The sequence below is a fragment of the Phocoena phocoena genome, chromosome 3, assembly GCF_963924675.1.
Source record: "Phocoena phocoena chromosome 3, mPhoPho1.1, whole genome shotgun sequence".
NCBI classification, from domain to species: Eukaryota; Metazoa; Chordata; class Mammalia; order Artiodactyla; family Phocoenidae; genus Phocoena; species Phocoena phocoena.
The window spans coordinates 64113648-64129052 of record NC_089221.1 but is presented as its reverse complement, the minus strand read 5'-3'; the positions used below and the strand labels follow the sequence as shown (position 1 = coordinate 64129052).

At 37.3% G+C, this 15405-nt stretch overlaps 1 protein-coding gene across 1 annotated transcript; it reads right to left on the bottom strand.

Moving 5' to 3' along the window:
- Nucleotides 1-12548: 12548 nt before the first annotated feature.
- On the bottom strand, nt 12549-14255 carry SPZ1 (spermatogenic leucine zipper 1). The gene has a single exon (XM_065875253.1). The coding sequence runs from the start codon at nt 14035-14037 to the stop codon at nt 12886-12888; it is 1152 nt and encodes a 383-aa protein (XP_065731325.1). The 5' UTR covers nt 14038-14255; the 3' UTR covers nt 12549-12885.
- Between the last annotated feature and the right edge of the window lie 1150 nt (nt 14256-15405).

Sequence of the window (15405 nt, the reverse complement as noted above, 5' to 3'; positions counted from 1 at the left end):
TTTAGTTATCTTGATGACACTAAATTTCCTCATACACTTTTTTCCCAAAATGGGGCTTTCATTCTTAGCTTTTTATCTGTTTTTGCAGTTTTGATGATGGCCTATATCCCCATTAAGTCCATTTCTGAATTTTTCCTATTGTCTCTTATTTCAAGAGGTCTTCCAATGGAGGCATTGGAAGATCTCTTGGAATAAGTATAACTTTTCTAATTTAGTACACACTGGCTCAACAGACTCTATTCAGCCTCAAACCGAAGGACTGTCTTTAGACCAGCAAGGTTTTTTTTTTAAACATCTTTATTGGAGTATAATTGCTTTACAATGGTGCATTAGTTTCTGCTCTATAACAAAGTGAAACAGCTATATGTATACATATATCCCCATACCTCCATCCTCTTGCGTCTCCCTCCCACCCTCCCTATCCCGCCCCTCTAGGTGGTCACAAAGCACTGAGCTGATCTCCCTGTGCTATGTGGCTGCTCCCCATTAGCTATCTGTTTTACATTTTGTAGCGTATATATGTCCATGCCACTCTCTCACTTCGTTCCAACTTACCCTTCCCCCTCCCTGTGTCCTCAAGTCCATTCTCTATGTCTGTGTCTTTATTCCTGTCCTACCAGCAAGTCCTTGAAAGCAGAGAAAGTATTTTCACCTGAAAAGCACTGGTGGTGATCATATTGCTATTTGCATAATCTTTGCCCATAAAGCTGAAAGCAAAGGCTCTTCTGTGAACCCTCTTCCTCCCCTTCCTCTTCTGTAGGAAAGAGCTGTTGGCCCTTACTGTCTGCCTCCATTTCCCCCAGTTAGGATTCCACCCAATTACACTCTCTGCCTCCATTTCCTCCAGTTAGGATTCCACCCAATTACTCCACTGAACTGCTCTTACGGCTGTTGTTAAGTCACAGTGACCAAATTGCTAAATTCAATGGACGTTTACAGTTCTCATTTCATGTGGTCTCTCAGCATTTGATACAATGGACCATTCTCTCCTTTAAGCACTCTCTTCCTTTGGTTCTGTGGCATCACACTGACCTGAAGTCTTCTTCAAGACTCCCTTGAACCCCCTTCTTCAATCAGATTATTAGATGCTGGAGTTCCTCAAAGCTCTGTACTAAGTCCTCCTTTCCAGATAACACTAACCTAGATGATCACATCCACTACCATGGTTTAATGACCGCTTATATGCTGATGACACCCAAAGCCATATCTTGGACAATGTCCAGCCGACAGTTGGATTCAGGATCTTGAGTTCAGAAGAAACTCAAGATCTCTTATCCAACTGTCGGCTGGACATTGTCAAGAACTATGAATGGTCTGAGATTTTACCCCACTTTCAAGCGAACTAGTTAACCTGTCACAGTTTCACAGGTGCTGGCTGAAGACATGAGACTCCTGGGTCAGAAACAAAGGACTTTATTACTCATAGCAGAGACATCATGAACCTCATATTTCCATCTGTTCCTTTGTTCCCCAAGATCCCATGGGGGTGGTAGAGAGAAAGACTCAGATAGATTCTGCACATGTAATCGATTTATGTCCCAGTTGAGGAAATTTGAATTTAGGAAATCCCAATCTTTAAAAGTTGCTAATAGCTAACCTACCCAACCTTTGCCCTGGAGGGAAACACTATCTTCATTATCCTAGACAGCAAACATACCTGCTGTTTGTCCTGGAGGGAAACGCTATTTGAATCTTGCAAGGCTGTTTGCTATACAAACATCCTTGAACAGGTGATTCAGTAAAAAGCTGCCACAAGACCACAAAAATCCAAGATGAATTGCTCTCAAAACATCTTTCTGTCTCTCTGTTTCTTTAACATATACCTTACCTAAGGCCTGGTGCAAAATAGGTGGTTAATAAAAATTTGTTGACTAATATGCCTACATATTTCTATTTTAAAGGTAGACATATAGAACTTTCACTTATGGAATTATTTTCTTTTCAAATATATGCCCTCAGTTGTTTGTGCATTGTGGGAAACAGCAAAGAAACAGAAATTTCACATCCAAAGGCTGACTCATTATATTTCTTTCCAAACCTGTTTCACCTCCTAGCTTAGTGAATGGAACCCAGGGCTGAAGTTGGAAACTTAGGTCTTATCTTTAGCTCCTTCCTTTCCTTACCCTCACTCTTCCAACTGCACATATCCTCACCAAGTCATACTGAATATATAGCCCATGAGATATGGAATCTCATATTCATCCCTACTTTTTGGCCCTGCTATATCTATTCTTTAGTTTAAGCAGTCTTTTTAAGGGTTTGAGGTGGGGTGTCTGGGTTAATGCAGGCTTGGGTACTAATGAGATCACATAAGAAGAGATTAGAGCTAAGAACAGAACCCTAAGGAAAGTCAGTGCATAAGGAGCAGGATCAAAGGCGTCAAGGGCCACATAGACCACAAATAAAAAAATGATTGCAAAATGCCAATGGATTCAACAATAAGAAAAAAAAGCAGCAAGAATTCCAGTGTAAGGAAGGGAGATGACACCAGAAAATAGTTGATAAGAAGTCTGTGTAAGGGGGGTCTACTTGGAGGAAAGAGTGTGAGAGCTGATGTTCTTTAAAAATTTTTCCCAGAATTCTATCTTCAGTACACTACAAGAAGACTTAGTAGCTTTCGTGTAAGGCTTATTCTTGTTATATTCTTGTACTCACAAGATCCTGCCATACAGATAGTTTTATTGATAAAATTAAATAATAGGGCAATAATCTCAACTGAAATATTGAATATAATAAAATTATAATTTAATAATATTTCCTAACATTCTTTAAATATTAGGAAAACATTATGAAAAATAATGTCCTTCAATACTTAATAAAAAGAAAAGTTTACCAATTGCTGTACAGCAATCATATATTCAGGTTATGATTTTGGTATTATAGGGAATTTTCAAAAGTCTCAAATCAGTAATCTAAGCTCCCACCTCAAAAAGCTAGAAAAAGAAGAGCAAGAATAAACCCAAAGCAAGCAGAAGATAGGAAATAATGAAGAGCAGAAATCAAAGAAGTTGAAAAGAGAAAAATTCAATGAAACAAAAAACTGTTTCTTTGAAAGTATCAATAAAATTGACAAACCTCTAGTAAGACCAACAGGGAAAAAAACAGAGAAGACACAAATTTTCAATATCAGGAATGGGACAAGGGATGTCAAAAGAATAATTAAGAGGATAATACAAACAACTCTACACATGTAAGTTTGACAACTTAGATGAAATGGATTAATTCCTCAAAAAACACGAACTACCACAACTCACTCAATATGAAATAGAGCATATGAATAGCATTGTAACTATTAAGGAAATTGAATTCATAATTTAAAATCTTCCCCAAAAGACTCTAGGCCCAAATAATTTCACTGGAGAATTCTACCAAATGTTTAAAGCAGAATTAACATCAATTGTACACAATCTCTTCCAGAAATTAGAAGAGAAAGGAACACTTCCCAGTTCATTTTATAAAGCCAGTATTACCTTAATACTGAAACCAAACAAAGACAGTACAAAAAAGAAAACAAAATACCAATAGCCCTTATGAATATAAACAAAAATTCTTATCAAAGTATTATCAAATATAATTCAGTAATATTAAAAAAAAATCCCATGACCAACTGAGTTTATTTCAGGGATGCAAGGCAAGTTCAATATTCAAAAATCAACCTATGTAATCCACCATATTAACAGGCGAATTTTTTTTTTTTTTTTTTCCGGTATGCGGGGCTCTCAGTGTTGTGGTCTCTCCCGTTGCGGAGCACAGGCTCCAGAAGCGCAGTCTCCAGTGGCCATGGCTCACGGGCCCAGCCGTTCCGCGGCATGTGGGATCTTCCCAGACCAGGGCACGAACCTGTGTCCCCTAGCATCGGCAGGCGGATTCTCAACCACTGTGCCACCAGGGAAGTCCTAACACGTGAATTTTTAAAAATCACATAGTCATTTCAATTGATGCAGAAAAAGCATTTGACAATATTCAGCATTTATTCCTGATAAGAACCCTCAGGACCCTGGGAATAGAGGGAGACTTCCCTACTTGATAAAGAATATCTACAAAACTCTACAACTAACCTCATATTCGGTGGCAAAAGGCTGAATGCTTTCCCACAAGTTTGTGTCTTCCAAGACACAGCTGCCTATGAGGAGGAGCCAAGCCCAGCCTGGCAACAAAATAAAGGTATTTTTAAAAGCTCATAACAAGGCAAAACTCCTATGTTAATAATAAATGCATGAACTCAGAAGATTTCAAGGCTGAAACAGAACTAAGGACTGGATGTTAGCTAAGAACATTATATTGTCTACTAGTTGCTTTTCATAATTAAGAATTATAGGGGACTTCCCTGGCAGTCAAGTGGTTAAGACTTTGCTTTCCACTGCTGGGGTGCAGGTTCGATCCCTGGTTGGGGAGCTAAGATCCCACATGCCTCGCAGCCAAAACACCAGAACATAAAACAGAAGCAATATTGTAACAAATTCAATAAAGACTTAAAAAAAAGTTATAGACATATTTGGGTGTATGCGTGTTAGAGGTGCCAATGTCCTCTTTTTAAAAATAATTTTCACCAATGAACTTGGTGCTCAGAAGACACTATCAGAACATCTAATTATGGTCATAACTGATAGCAATATATTTGGAATACGATGACTGGTTAAAGTTGCCATTCTCTTTTCTTCCTCAGAGGATTGTCCCTTTTAAAAAAGGGACTTAAAAATATGTTAGAATATTAGATAATGGGACTTCCTTGGTGGTCCCGTGGTAAAGAATCCACCTTCCAATACAGAGGATGTGGGTTCGATTCCTGGTCAGGGAACTAAAAGCCACATGCCATGGGGCAACTAAGACCCCGCGCCACAACTACTGAGCTCTCATGCATCAATGAAAGAACCCGTGTGTCGCAACTACAGAGCCCAGGCGCTCTGGAGCCCGCATGCCACAACTAGAGAGAGAAAATCCACACGCCACAGCTAGAGAGAAGCCCGCACGCCACAATGAAGAGCCTGCACCACAATGAAAGATCCTGCATGCCTCAATGAAGATCCCGCATGCTGCAACTAAGACCCAATGCAGCCAAAAAAAAAAAATAAAGAAAATAAAAGAATAGTAGATAGTATTTTACTATTGACAGAAATATATAAGAAAAACAATGAAAAATGATAACATTATAAAAATACTTGTGTAAACACTTTGTTTATTTAAGATATGTAAAACTTTAGGTGGTTAATTTTATTAAAATTCTTAGATTAATAAGAAAATATGCTTCCTTTGATTAGATATTGTAATTGATATCAGCCCAGAGTTCTGACCAAAGATGTCAAAAACCATCTCTGCATGCTGATACATGTAAATTTAGTTCATTTTAATTTCTATACTATTACTTTTCAAACTATAGCCCAATTTAATTATTCTTTACTGATAGATTAGGGTTTATTTCCCACAATACTGCAATGTTGCAAAGAATATTACTGTACAGTCTACTTTTGCTCATGTGCAAGAGTTTCTATAGAGTTTATAAGTAAAATTGCTGGGCTATAAGTATATTTTCATTATAAGTTTTTTCCTATGAAATATATCAAACACACAAAGGACAACATATGATGTCTATGTATAACTTAAAAAATAATACTTAAAGTCATAGCAGTGTATCTACTGACCTGCTTAATAATGTTTGGGTTATAAAGGAAATAATATAAAAATATTTTTTAAAACTAAAATTAATAATAATGAAAGCATTTCCTATGAATATTTACGATCTACATCCACAGTATGTACAGGGAAATTTATAGCTTTTAATATTTTTTTTGAGGAAACAATAAGAGTTAAAAATAAACACAGCAAGGGTTCAACTCAAGAAATTGAAAAAGCACAACAAAACACTAAAAAAAGGGGGGGCATCAAAATAAGGACAGAAATTATTGAAATGGAATAAAAAAATAATGAAGATTAACAAACCCAAATCCAGTTTTTGGAAAAGACTAATGTGGTAGATCAAGAAAAAGGGTAAAGATACAAATAAACAAAATAGGATATTTCCCCAGAAAAGTCTGAGAATTACTAAATGGTACGTTTCTCTTAAATTAAAAAAAAAATTCTTTTTTTTTTTTTTGGTGGTACGCGGGCCTCTCACTGTTGTGGCCTCTCCCGTTGCGGACCACAGGCTCTGGACGCGACGGCTCAGTGGCCATGGCTCACGGGCCCAGCCGCTCCACGGCATGTGGGATCTTCCTGGACCGGGGCACGAACCCGTGTCCCCTGCATCGGCAGGCGGACTCTCAACCACTGCGCCACCAGGGAAGCCCTAAAAAAAAAATTCTTAAAATAAAAATAGAATGCAAATATCAGCACCTACTTCCTCATAAGATGAAGCTTCATAACAGACCAGTGCCAACCAAAATGCTGTACAGTATGCGTCCCTGTGAGAGAAGACTTAATTAAATATGGATTAGTGGTTAGTGGTTTCTTCGAGAAAACTGTAATTGTTAGAAAAGAACACTCAACTGACTGTGACACTCCTATGATGAATCTTTGTCTGAGGCCTTATTTGTGTTAAGAAACATTTTAATCATTACTTTCTACATTGATCAGGTTTGTGGGAGAACATTTAAAAAATAATAATGATGATTGCGTGATGATGATAAATCCACTCCTCTACTTCACTTTGATCTGGTGTACCTTTCTCCTTTATGTAAAATTACCTTTCTTTTTTACTTTCAAAATATCAATGACCCCAACTCCTGGATATCTTGTATACCTGGATTATTTGCTATTGTTCCCTTCCTTTTGGGACACGCTTGCTTCTGGTTAGTTTCTAATTCTCTCATCTAATCTGTTCCTACTCCTCAGAGAGCAATAAGACCTTAGCTGAGAGAGCCAGAGAATCTTTGACCATTGGTCCCTGGTCCAAAAGAAAGTTACTATCTCCACCTTGTATCTCCACTCCTCCATCTCTGTACCTTGTAAAAGGAACAGATGAGTTAGGACCCAGACGAGTTAGGATCCAGAATCACCTCCCTCTTTGTGCAATGCTTCTTTCATTATACTATCCTTACTTTTTTTAATATAAAGCTTCTCATAGTTTTCTTATTGGAAAGATTAAAAAGTGCCCCCAAAGCATAGACATGGAAAAAGGAATGAAAATATCCATAATTGCAGAATCCTTGGACAATCAACCTAAATACATTGATGAATCTCTCTGTCTAGATCCAATTCAGAGATTAAAGAAAGAAATATGAAAGATAAGAAATTAAAGAAATTTAGAAGACTTTTATCCATGATATAGGTAAGGATTTCTTAAATAAAACATAGCCACAATTAAAAGGGAAAAGTTTAATTAACTGGGCTACATTGAAATTAATAACTTCAGTTCAACTACCAAATGTAAAATAGATAGCTAGTGGGAAACAGCCGCATAGCACAGGGAGATCAGCTTGGTGCTTTGTGACCATCTAGAGGGGTGGGATAGGGAGGGTGGGATGGAGATGCAAGAGGGAGGAGATATGGGGATATATGTATATGTATAGCTGATTCACTTTGTTGTACAGCAGAAACTAACACAACCGTGTAAAGCAATTATACTCCAATAAAGATGTTAAAAAAAAAAAAAAGAACTTCAGTTCACCAAAAGAAACCACAAAAAAGTAAAAAAGCCAAGCCACAGAGTGGGAGAGAATGCTTGCAACTCATAATTGTCACAGGACTAGTGTTCAGAATACATAAAAAACTCCTATAAATCAATAATTTGAAGCAAAAGATAGGCACTTCATGAAAAGTGAAACACAAATGATTAACAAACATAAAAAGTTGACTAAACTCAGTAATCAAGGAAATGCAAATTAAAGCCACCAAGAGGTACTATTACATAACCATCGAATTAAAAAGTCTGACAATACTAAATTTTAAGTGCGACTATAGGGCAATAGAAACACTCTTACAGTAATGAATGGCACTTAAATTGGTACAACCACTTTAGAAAACAGTATGATGTGACCCAAGGGGTGGTTACATAGATTTTTAATTTTTAATCATTTGTTAAGTTGTACATATAAGTTTTATGTGTTTTTCTGTATATTTGTCATATTTCATAATTTTTTAAACAGTTAAAAGGTAGTAAATAAACTCATATTTTGATCTGAATGGAAACCAAATTTTAAAAAATAATATTTGGCTCATGGAATATATTTTAAAGGGGAAACAAGGTACTTATTTTTACTAAAATATCACTATTATAAAGAACTTAAAAAAAAAAATCTGTGGAACTGCTATGGCTTGATGGGGAAAACTTTTAGGGATCCAAGTACTTTGAAATCAAGAATCTAGTTCATTACTGTGAAGAATTTATTGGGAAAAATTTATTTGACAAAGAAATTTGTATGGGTTTTCCCTTCTTCCTAAGAGGATTATCCAAAAATATATATCTTGAAAGTTACTATTGCTGTTGGACAGAAGTATACTGACAATAGGGCTGGACATCTATATGTTTCAAAAACAGTTTGATTTTTATTGGAATTTGACCCTCAGGTATGAGAAAATATAGGGTTAAAGAACTCTGGACTAGGTCAATACTAATTATTGTTCCAGATTTTCACTAATTTCACACCTTGGCTTTTCACTGCCAACAAGTGATGGCCTAAAGATCCTTCCATGTATAAAATGCCATGATACTTCTCCAAATAAATTTACATTAACTAAAAGTATATAATAGATTGTTATCCACTGGAACCCACATGAAACACCTTTAAAAATGCCTTGTTTTCAGAAATTTTCATTTACATGTTTAGGAATTGGATAAAAAATATATATATGACCTTGTGGTAGAAGAACAATTTTATCACACATATAAAATCTTACATTCAATACTGAATCTAGAGGGTCTGATATAGCAGAGATCACTTGCTGTATCTGACAATTACAAAGCTGTAATTTATTTTAGCAAAAATTTTTTTCTTGGTAACATGTAGCACATATTTGGTAAAGTATAGAATGAACTGTACAATGTTTTATTTACCAAGATGGCTGGAAAACAGAATAGAGTAGATGGTAGTTTCCATTAGAGGGAAAGGCAAATGGAAAAAATATGTGATTCTTTTAGTAGCCCCAATACTGTTTAACTGGGAATCTTTTTCTTTTACTAAGGGCTATAACAGGAAAATTTTGTCTCTTAGATTATTTATAAAGTGATACATATTCCAGACATGAGAAAGAAATGTTTATGGCGTAGGGAGCAATATTTCAAATTGCATATTTTGTACTTACAACATATGAAAATTTCTCATGCCCTATGCTTCATTCATAATAGAACCTGTGGTGGAGATTGTGATTGTCTTTGTTGGGTTTTTAATATTCATCTCTCTTTTATCCTGAATGCACACGTGAGGTTTTTAAATCAGAGACAGATTATTATTACTTACATAATAATAATTATGCTAGTTCCCCTTGCTCCAAGTCTTACCCCTGGAGAGAGATGAGAACCAGATGTCACCCTACATGCAACAGGGCCTGTAATATAAGGGAGGAATGATGAGAAAAGGAATCCAGGCTTTTATGTAGAAAAGAAAGGCAGCTGTCCTTCTCCTCCTCTAAAAGGAGGGAGGAAAAAAACCCTCTGGATCCTGGGTTCTCACTATAACCCTTTTATAATGTATTGGGTTGGCCAAAAATTTCCTTTGGGTTTTTCTGTAACGGCTTATGGAGAAACACGAACAAACTTTTTGGCCAACCCAATAAATCTCTCCAGGAGTTATACAAGTCCAGTGTCTCCAGCTTTATAACCCAGAGGAGTCTCCCAATCCCAGGCCTCACCCCCAATTTAAAATGTGAGCACACATATCTAAAGTTAGGTAAGTCTTTTGAACACTTATTATCTGTACGGTTGGAAAATATCTTCTAGAGCTTGCTTGTAGTCCAGGATCTCAAGTTTCCATAAAATTTGCTTAGAATGCCCTAACTGTGCAGAAACAAAAATATTTTCTCTCCACCTCACATTGTTCCAAAAGTAATTCTTCTTCTGCCTGGGCAACATGGTTATCCAGCTAAAAACCTCAGTTCCCAGTTGCTTTCAGATAGATGTGGCCTTGTGACTGAGTTCTCACCAATGGAAATTTTTCTTCTGGGTATGGCGCTACATCAATCTAAAGTTGAAACTATGACTACCTTGAGTTTTTATTGTGTGCAACAGATGTTGCATATTGCAGTGTTTCTCTCAAAAACTTGAAAATCCTGCAGTTCTCTTGTTTGTTGTGGTACCAGGGGAACATTAGTGCACAGACGAGGAACTAGAAAGTTAGCCCCTTAACATTTGACAGATAAATGACACTGACAGAATTTGTTAGGTAATGCATATGAACAAGCTGAAATACAAGAAGTGATTGTTTCGTTCAACTATGCTGTAGTTTCTCATTTCATTCATTTAGCATCTCCTATGTGAAATTCCTGTTTGGAAATGGAAAAAGACAAAGTCTGAGGCTAGAGGGAACACTCATTTTCTTGAATATAAAAAAGTGAGGGTTAGTTGTATAACCAAATGGGCTTTTTCAACAAATGAGAAATGAGTTACTAATTCTCTCAGTTTTCCTCTACGTGAGAATTTATTGATTTCACCTTCATTCCTAAAGGATATTTTCACTGGGTAAATAATTCTGGGTTGACATTTCTTTCAGTTCTTGAAAAATTTTCATTTCCTTCTAGCCCCTGAGGTTTCTGATGGGAAAGTCACTGTCATTTGGATCATTGTTCCCCTACATTGAATGAGTCTTTTCTCTATAACTGCTTTCAAGATTTTCACTTTGTCTTTAGGTTTCAGAAATTTGATTATGAATGCCTTGAACTTCTTTGAATTTATACTATTTGAAGTTCACTCAGTTTCTTGAATCTGTAGGTTTATGCCTTTCACTAAATTTAGAGAATTTTCAGCCATTTTTTTCAATGAATACTTTTTCAGCCCACATTCTACCTTTTTTGGGGGGACTCTGATGACACCAGTGTTAGATCTATTTTTATTCCAAGTATCTTGAGACTGTGGGTTTTTTTCAGCCTATTTTTTCTGTTGGTCAGAATGGGTAATTTCTATTTCTCTATCTTCATGTTGATGGAATCTTTCCTCTGACATCAACATTCTAGTACTGAGCACATTCATTGAGTTTATTTTACAAATTATATTTTCCATTTCTACAATTTCCATTTGTTTCTTCTTTATATTTTCTGTTTCTTTGCTGAGAATTTCTATTATTTTTGTTTTTTCAAGTGTGCTTGTAATTGTTCAATGAAGCATTTTTATAATGACTGCTTTAAATTTCTTGTCAGATAATTCCAACATCTGTGCCATCCCATTGTTGGCACTTGTTGATTGTCTTTTCTCATTCAAGTTGAGATTTTCCTGATTCTTGATATGATGAGTGAGTTTTCTATGTTTTCTGGACATTTGGGGCATTGTGCTTTGAGACCCTGGATCCTAGCTAAATCTTCTCTTTTAGCAGGCTTTGGCTATGCTGTGCCAGCAGGGGGAGGGTATAGAAATCTAGGCTACTTATGTGGCCTTCACTGACATTTTACTCTGCTGGGAGAAGGGGCTCAGGGAGGAGCACCTTGTTACCATCAGGTGGGAGTGGAACTCCAAGGTCCCTTCTCTGACACCTCTGTATGTACCACCCTAGAAGAAAGAAGGAGGAGTGCTTCATTACTCCCAGGCAAGTGTGAAAGTCTAGTGTCTCTGTTCAGTATTTGCTGATGGGGCTGAGAGTGGAGGCATGGCATTTTTTATGCAGTTTGGCCAGAGTAGGGCAGTTTTTTAAAAAGGTTTCTGTCTTGCCAGACTGCTTCCTCATCCCTTAGCAAGAGGACGCAGGCTTGTGGGGGTGGGTGCACGTGCATTTTTTGTCTAAATGCATTGGCATTTCTGGGTTATCGGCTCCCAGCATATATAAGAGACAAAAAGGAAACTCAGGGAACTTAACACTATGCTGTTCTTTAAGTCTCAAGGTCCCTGGCCAGTACATCTCCTTATCTCCATCTTTCAGGGTCTTCTTACATTCATTTTATACATAATGTCCAGGGTTTTTAGCTTATCTAATGGAGGAATAGGGAGAAACAATTCTGCTCCATCTTTTCTGGAACCAAAAAGTTCAGCTCACTTAACAGAAGATACTGTTTTTTCCCTGAATAACTCTACTGCCCCCACCTGGAGTAATGAGAGGAATTTTTCCAGCACAGAACAAAATCTAGACACACATCTATTCTTCTAAAGAAGTCAAGGTGTCCTTCCCCAAGGGCCTCTGCTGCCTGGTATGCCCACCATTTACTAGTTGAGGAGCAAGAGAGGAATATTAGTAACAGTAGATCCAGGGAATAGGGAGATTTATGAGAAGAGAAAAACTGTTTAGGGGTGGCTCATCAGCTTTTTATTTTTTTTAACTCAACTACTGCCCACACTTCAGTGGATAATATCAATAAATAGGAAAAGGAATATGCATTTGAAAAGGGAGCTTTAAAGGTTCACAGTTAAAGTGTTATACACTTTTTTCCCCAGAACTTCCTCCCCAAGGTAATGATTAAATAAAGAAAAAAAACCCTTTCCTTTGTTTGTTGTGGTTTTTATTTAGATCTTTACTTATTTGGACCTGTAAATTCTCACTTTTGGTTTAAGTGTCATAGGATCTCTATCTAATAACTACAAAAACAGATTGTAAAGATGACAAATGTGACCAAAAGTTGACACTGATAGTCATTAAAGACCAAACTTACCTGACCACTGAGGTAATGAATAATGTTAAATGTTAATCTTCTTGTTCTATAGCTATTTCTTGGTTGAACCAAAAGGTCTATCCTAGGTTTGATGATTGACATGCCTGGAGCTGGATATACTGTAGTTTTTTAAAGAACTGCCTTTTCTTCTACTTTTGGTATTTTCTAACTTAGGCTGCTGGCTGGCCTCTTTTTTCCTACAAGAGCTCTTCTTGCAATATGAGTATTGAACAAATTATTACGAGCTTTCCTTTTATGACAAACATCCAGGCTTCTATAGAATTGGTCTCCTTTTTGAAACATTTCTTGCATGTTTTGCTTATGTATTTTGACCTTCTCTGCCTCTGATAGCTTCTGCTCTTTCTTGTTCTGCTCATAGTTTATCTGAATTGGCTCCCCTTGTAGAGGTCCCTCTTTCTGATGATGGAATTCCTTGAGAAGCTCTACCCTCTGCTCTAAGATTTGGCATTCATTCTCCAGCAAAGCTGCAATCAAATGCAGTGAATATGTGTCTTGTTTCAGTTTCCTCACTTGTTCTTCCAGCTCATGCTTAGCTGACACCCCATTATTCGTTTGAGTTGGGGAATGGGTGCCGTTATTTTCAAGAGTTTTGATGTCTGTCTGAGATTTCTGAGGGGATTTTATTAGTTCACTGAGCTCAGTGTGTTGCACACTCCAGTGTATTGCTTCCTGTAGTAACTGCTCCATGTTGTACCTCAGTTTGATATTTTCTTCTTGGACAAGAGGGAATCTGTACTTTGCTTTTTCCTTACTTAGTTGAGTTTCATGAAGGGCTCTTTTTTCTTCTGAACAGTTTACCAAATCCCTTGCACAACCTTGCATGGTGTCCTTGGAGTTTTGGTTTTCCAACATCATCTCCTGTTTCTTTGAATTCTGTTCTTTCCCTAAGTCCCAACTAGCAAGCAGCTTTTCCAATAGTACTTTATTTATTTTATCAAGTTCTCTGATTTTTTCTTTAAGTTCTGTCACATTCTCAGAGATATTGGTTTCCTCAAAAGATTCTTTTGTTTCTATGACCTTCTCTTCATAACTTGTCATATGTTTAACAATATCTTTAATTTCTTTTAAGATGTTTTCAAACTTCTTTGCAATTCGTTGTTCAGTTGCTTCATGGTCACTGTTTTTTAGGGAAGGGAGAGAACTGCAAGAAACAGGGGGAAGTGATCCAATTTCAAATAAGGCAGTGATAATCCTAGGGTCCAAAGGCTCTTCATTGAGATCAGGAGACTTAAGCGTTTTGGAGAGGGTGGGCACGTCCATCTCAGACTGAATTAGTAGGGCTGATGACCAGGGCATGAGCAAAGCAGAAAACCTTAGAGATTCCAGGAAGGGAAGGTGGTGGTCCTCTGTGCAAATGGGTAGAGAATGTGGAACTAAGCAGAACTCAGAGACTAGAGTTAAGGTCTGAAACCAGGAAGATGATGTTTAGGTGGAAGGTAACATCTTACACAACTTAGGGGGAAGGAGGGTGGGAAAGGGGACCAGGAGCTAGGGCTCCATCTCTCCTCCTCCAGGCTTCTGGTGTTTATTCCTTGATCCTGGAAACCAGGTCTTTATTCTGTCACTGAACCATTGTGGCCTGTCCCCAGATTCTGTTTCCTTTGAGTCACAATAGAAACCTCTTAAACTCCCACCTGGTGACTCAAAACCTAAAGCTACTCCCCTCTCCAGAAAGATCTCTACACTAGTCCTTCCCTTCCTTACTTTTCTAGGTTTTTATTCATCTCATTCAATGACTTTCATATTTATCATATTCATTGACTTTCCCCTCATCCCCACCATACACAACATGTTGTCAACTGTGGGATGTTTTTCTAACACTTAAGTGCATGGCTGAGAGAAGTCATCCCTGGTGAGGGTCCCCATTCTTTCATAGCACCTGGAGCCCTCATTGGCCCCATTCTAGGAGAGATGCTACTGCAAAAGAAAGTCATCCTTACAAAATAGAACCCAAAAAATGCTGCAATCTTTCTGTGATTTTAGGGAAATAACATCAGGAATTGCTCCATTAAAAAATATGCTAATGCAGTAAGAGAATGTCTGAATGGTTTCTTAACAATACAATTACAAATTGAGACTTTTCTTGGCTTGGAATGCAGGCATCCTTTTTTTTTTTTTTTCAATAAATGTTTACTTATTTGGCTGAGCCAGGTCTTAGTTGCAGCACGTGGGATCTTCATTGCCGCATGCAGGATCTTTAGTTGCGATATGTGGGCTCTTAGTTCCCCGACCAGGAATCAAACCCAGGCCCCCTGGATTGGGAGCATGGAGTCTTAGCCACTGGACCACCAGGATGCCCTGAATTCAGGCATCCTTTAGGACAAGCTTGGTAAGCTTGCTCCTGAATCATTTACATCAGGGGATATAAAAGTTTAATTACTCTTTACAAGAACTTGTTTAAAATGGCATAATTTACCTAAAGTATTTGAAACAATTAAATCTTATAGTGGCTTATAGAAAAGTAATTGAAGAGTATTAAACCAAGTGTACTCTTGTCTCTTTGTCCTTAGGAGTCAGGGCCTTAAGAATATTAAGTTCAACCAAAGAAAAGATTCCTTAGGTGAGACTTTTTCTTGGCCTTCAAAATCTTGCTAGCAGGCACTTTACTAACTAGAAGTTTGCTTCTAATCTTAAGGGAAAACTCATTATCCAGCAGTTTTTTGG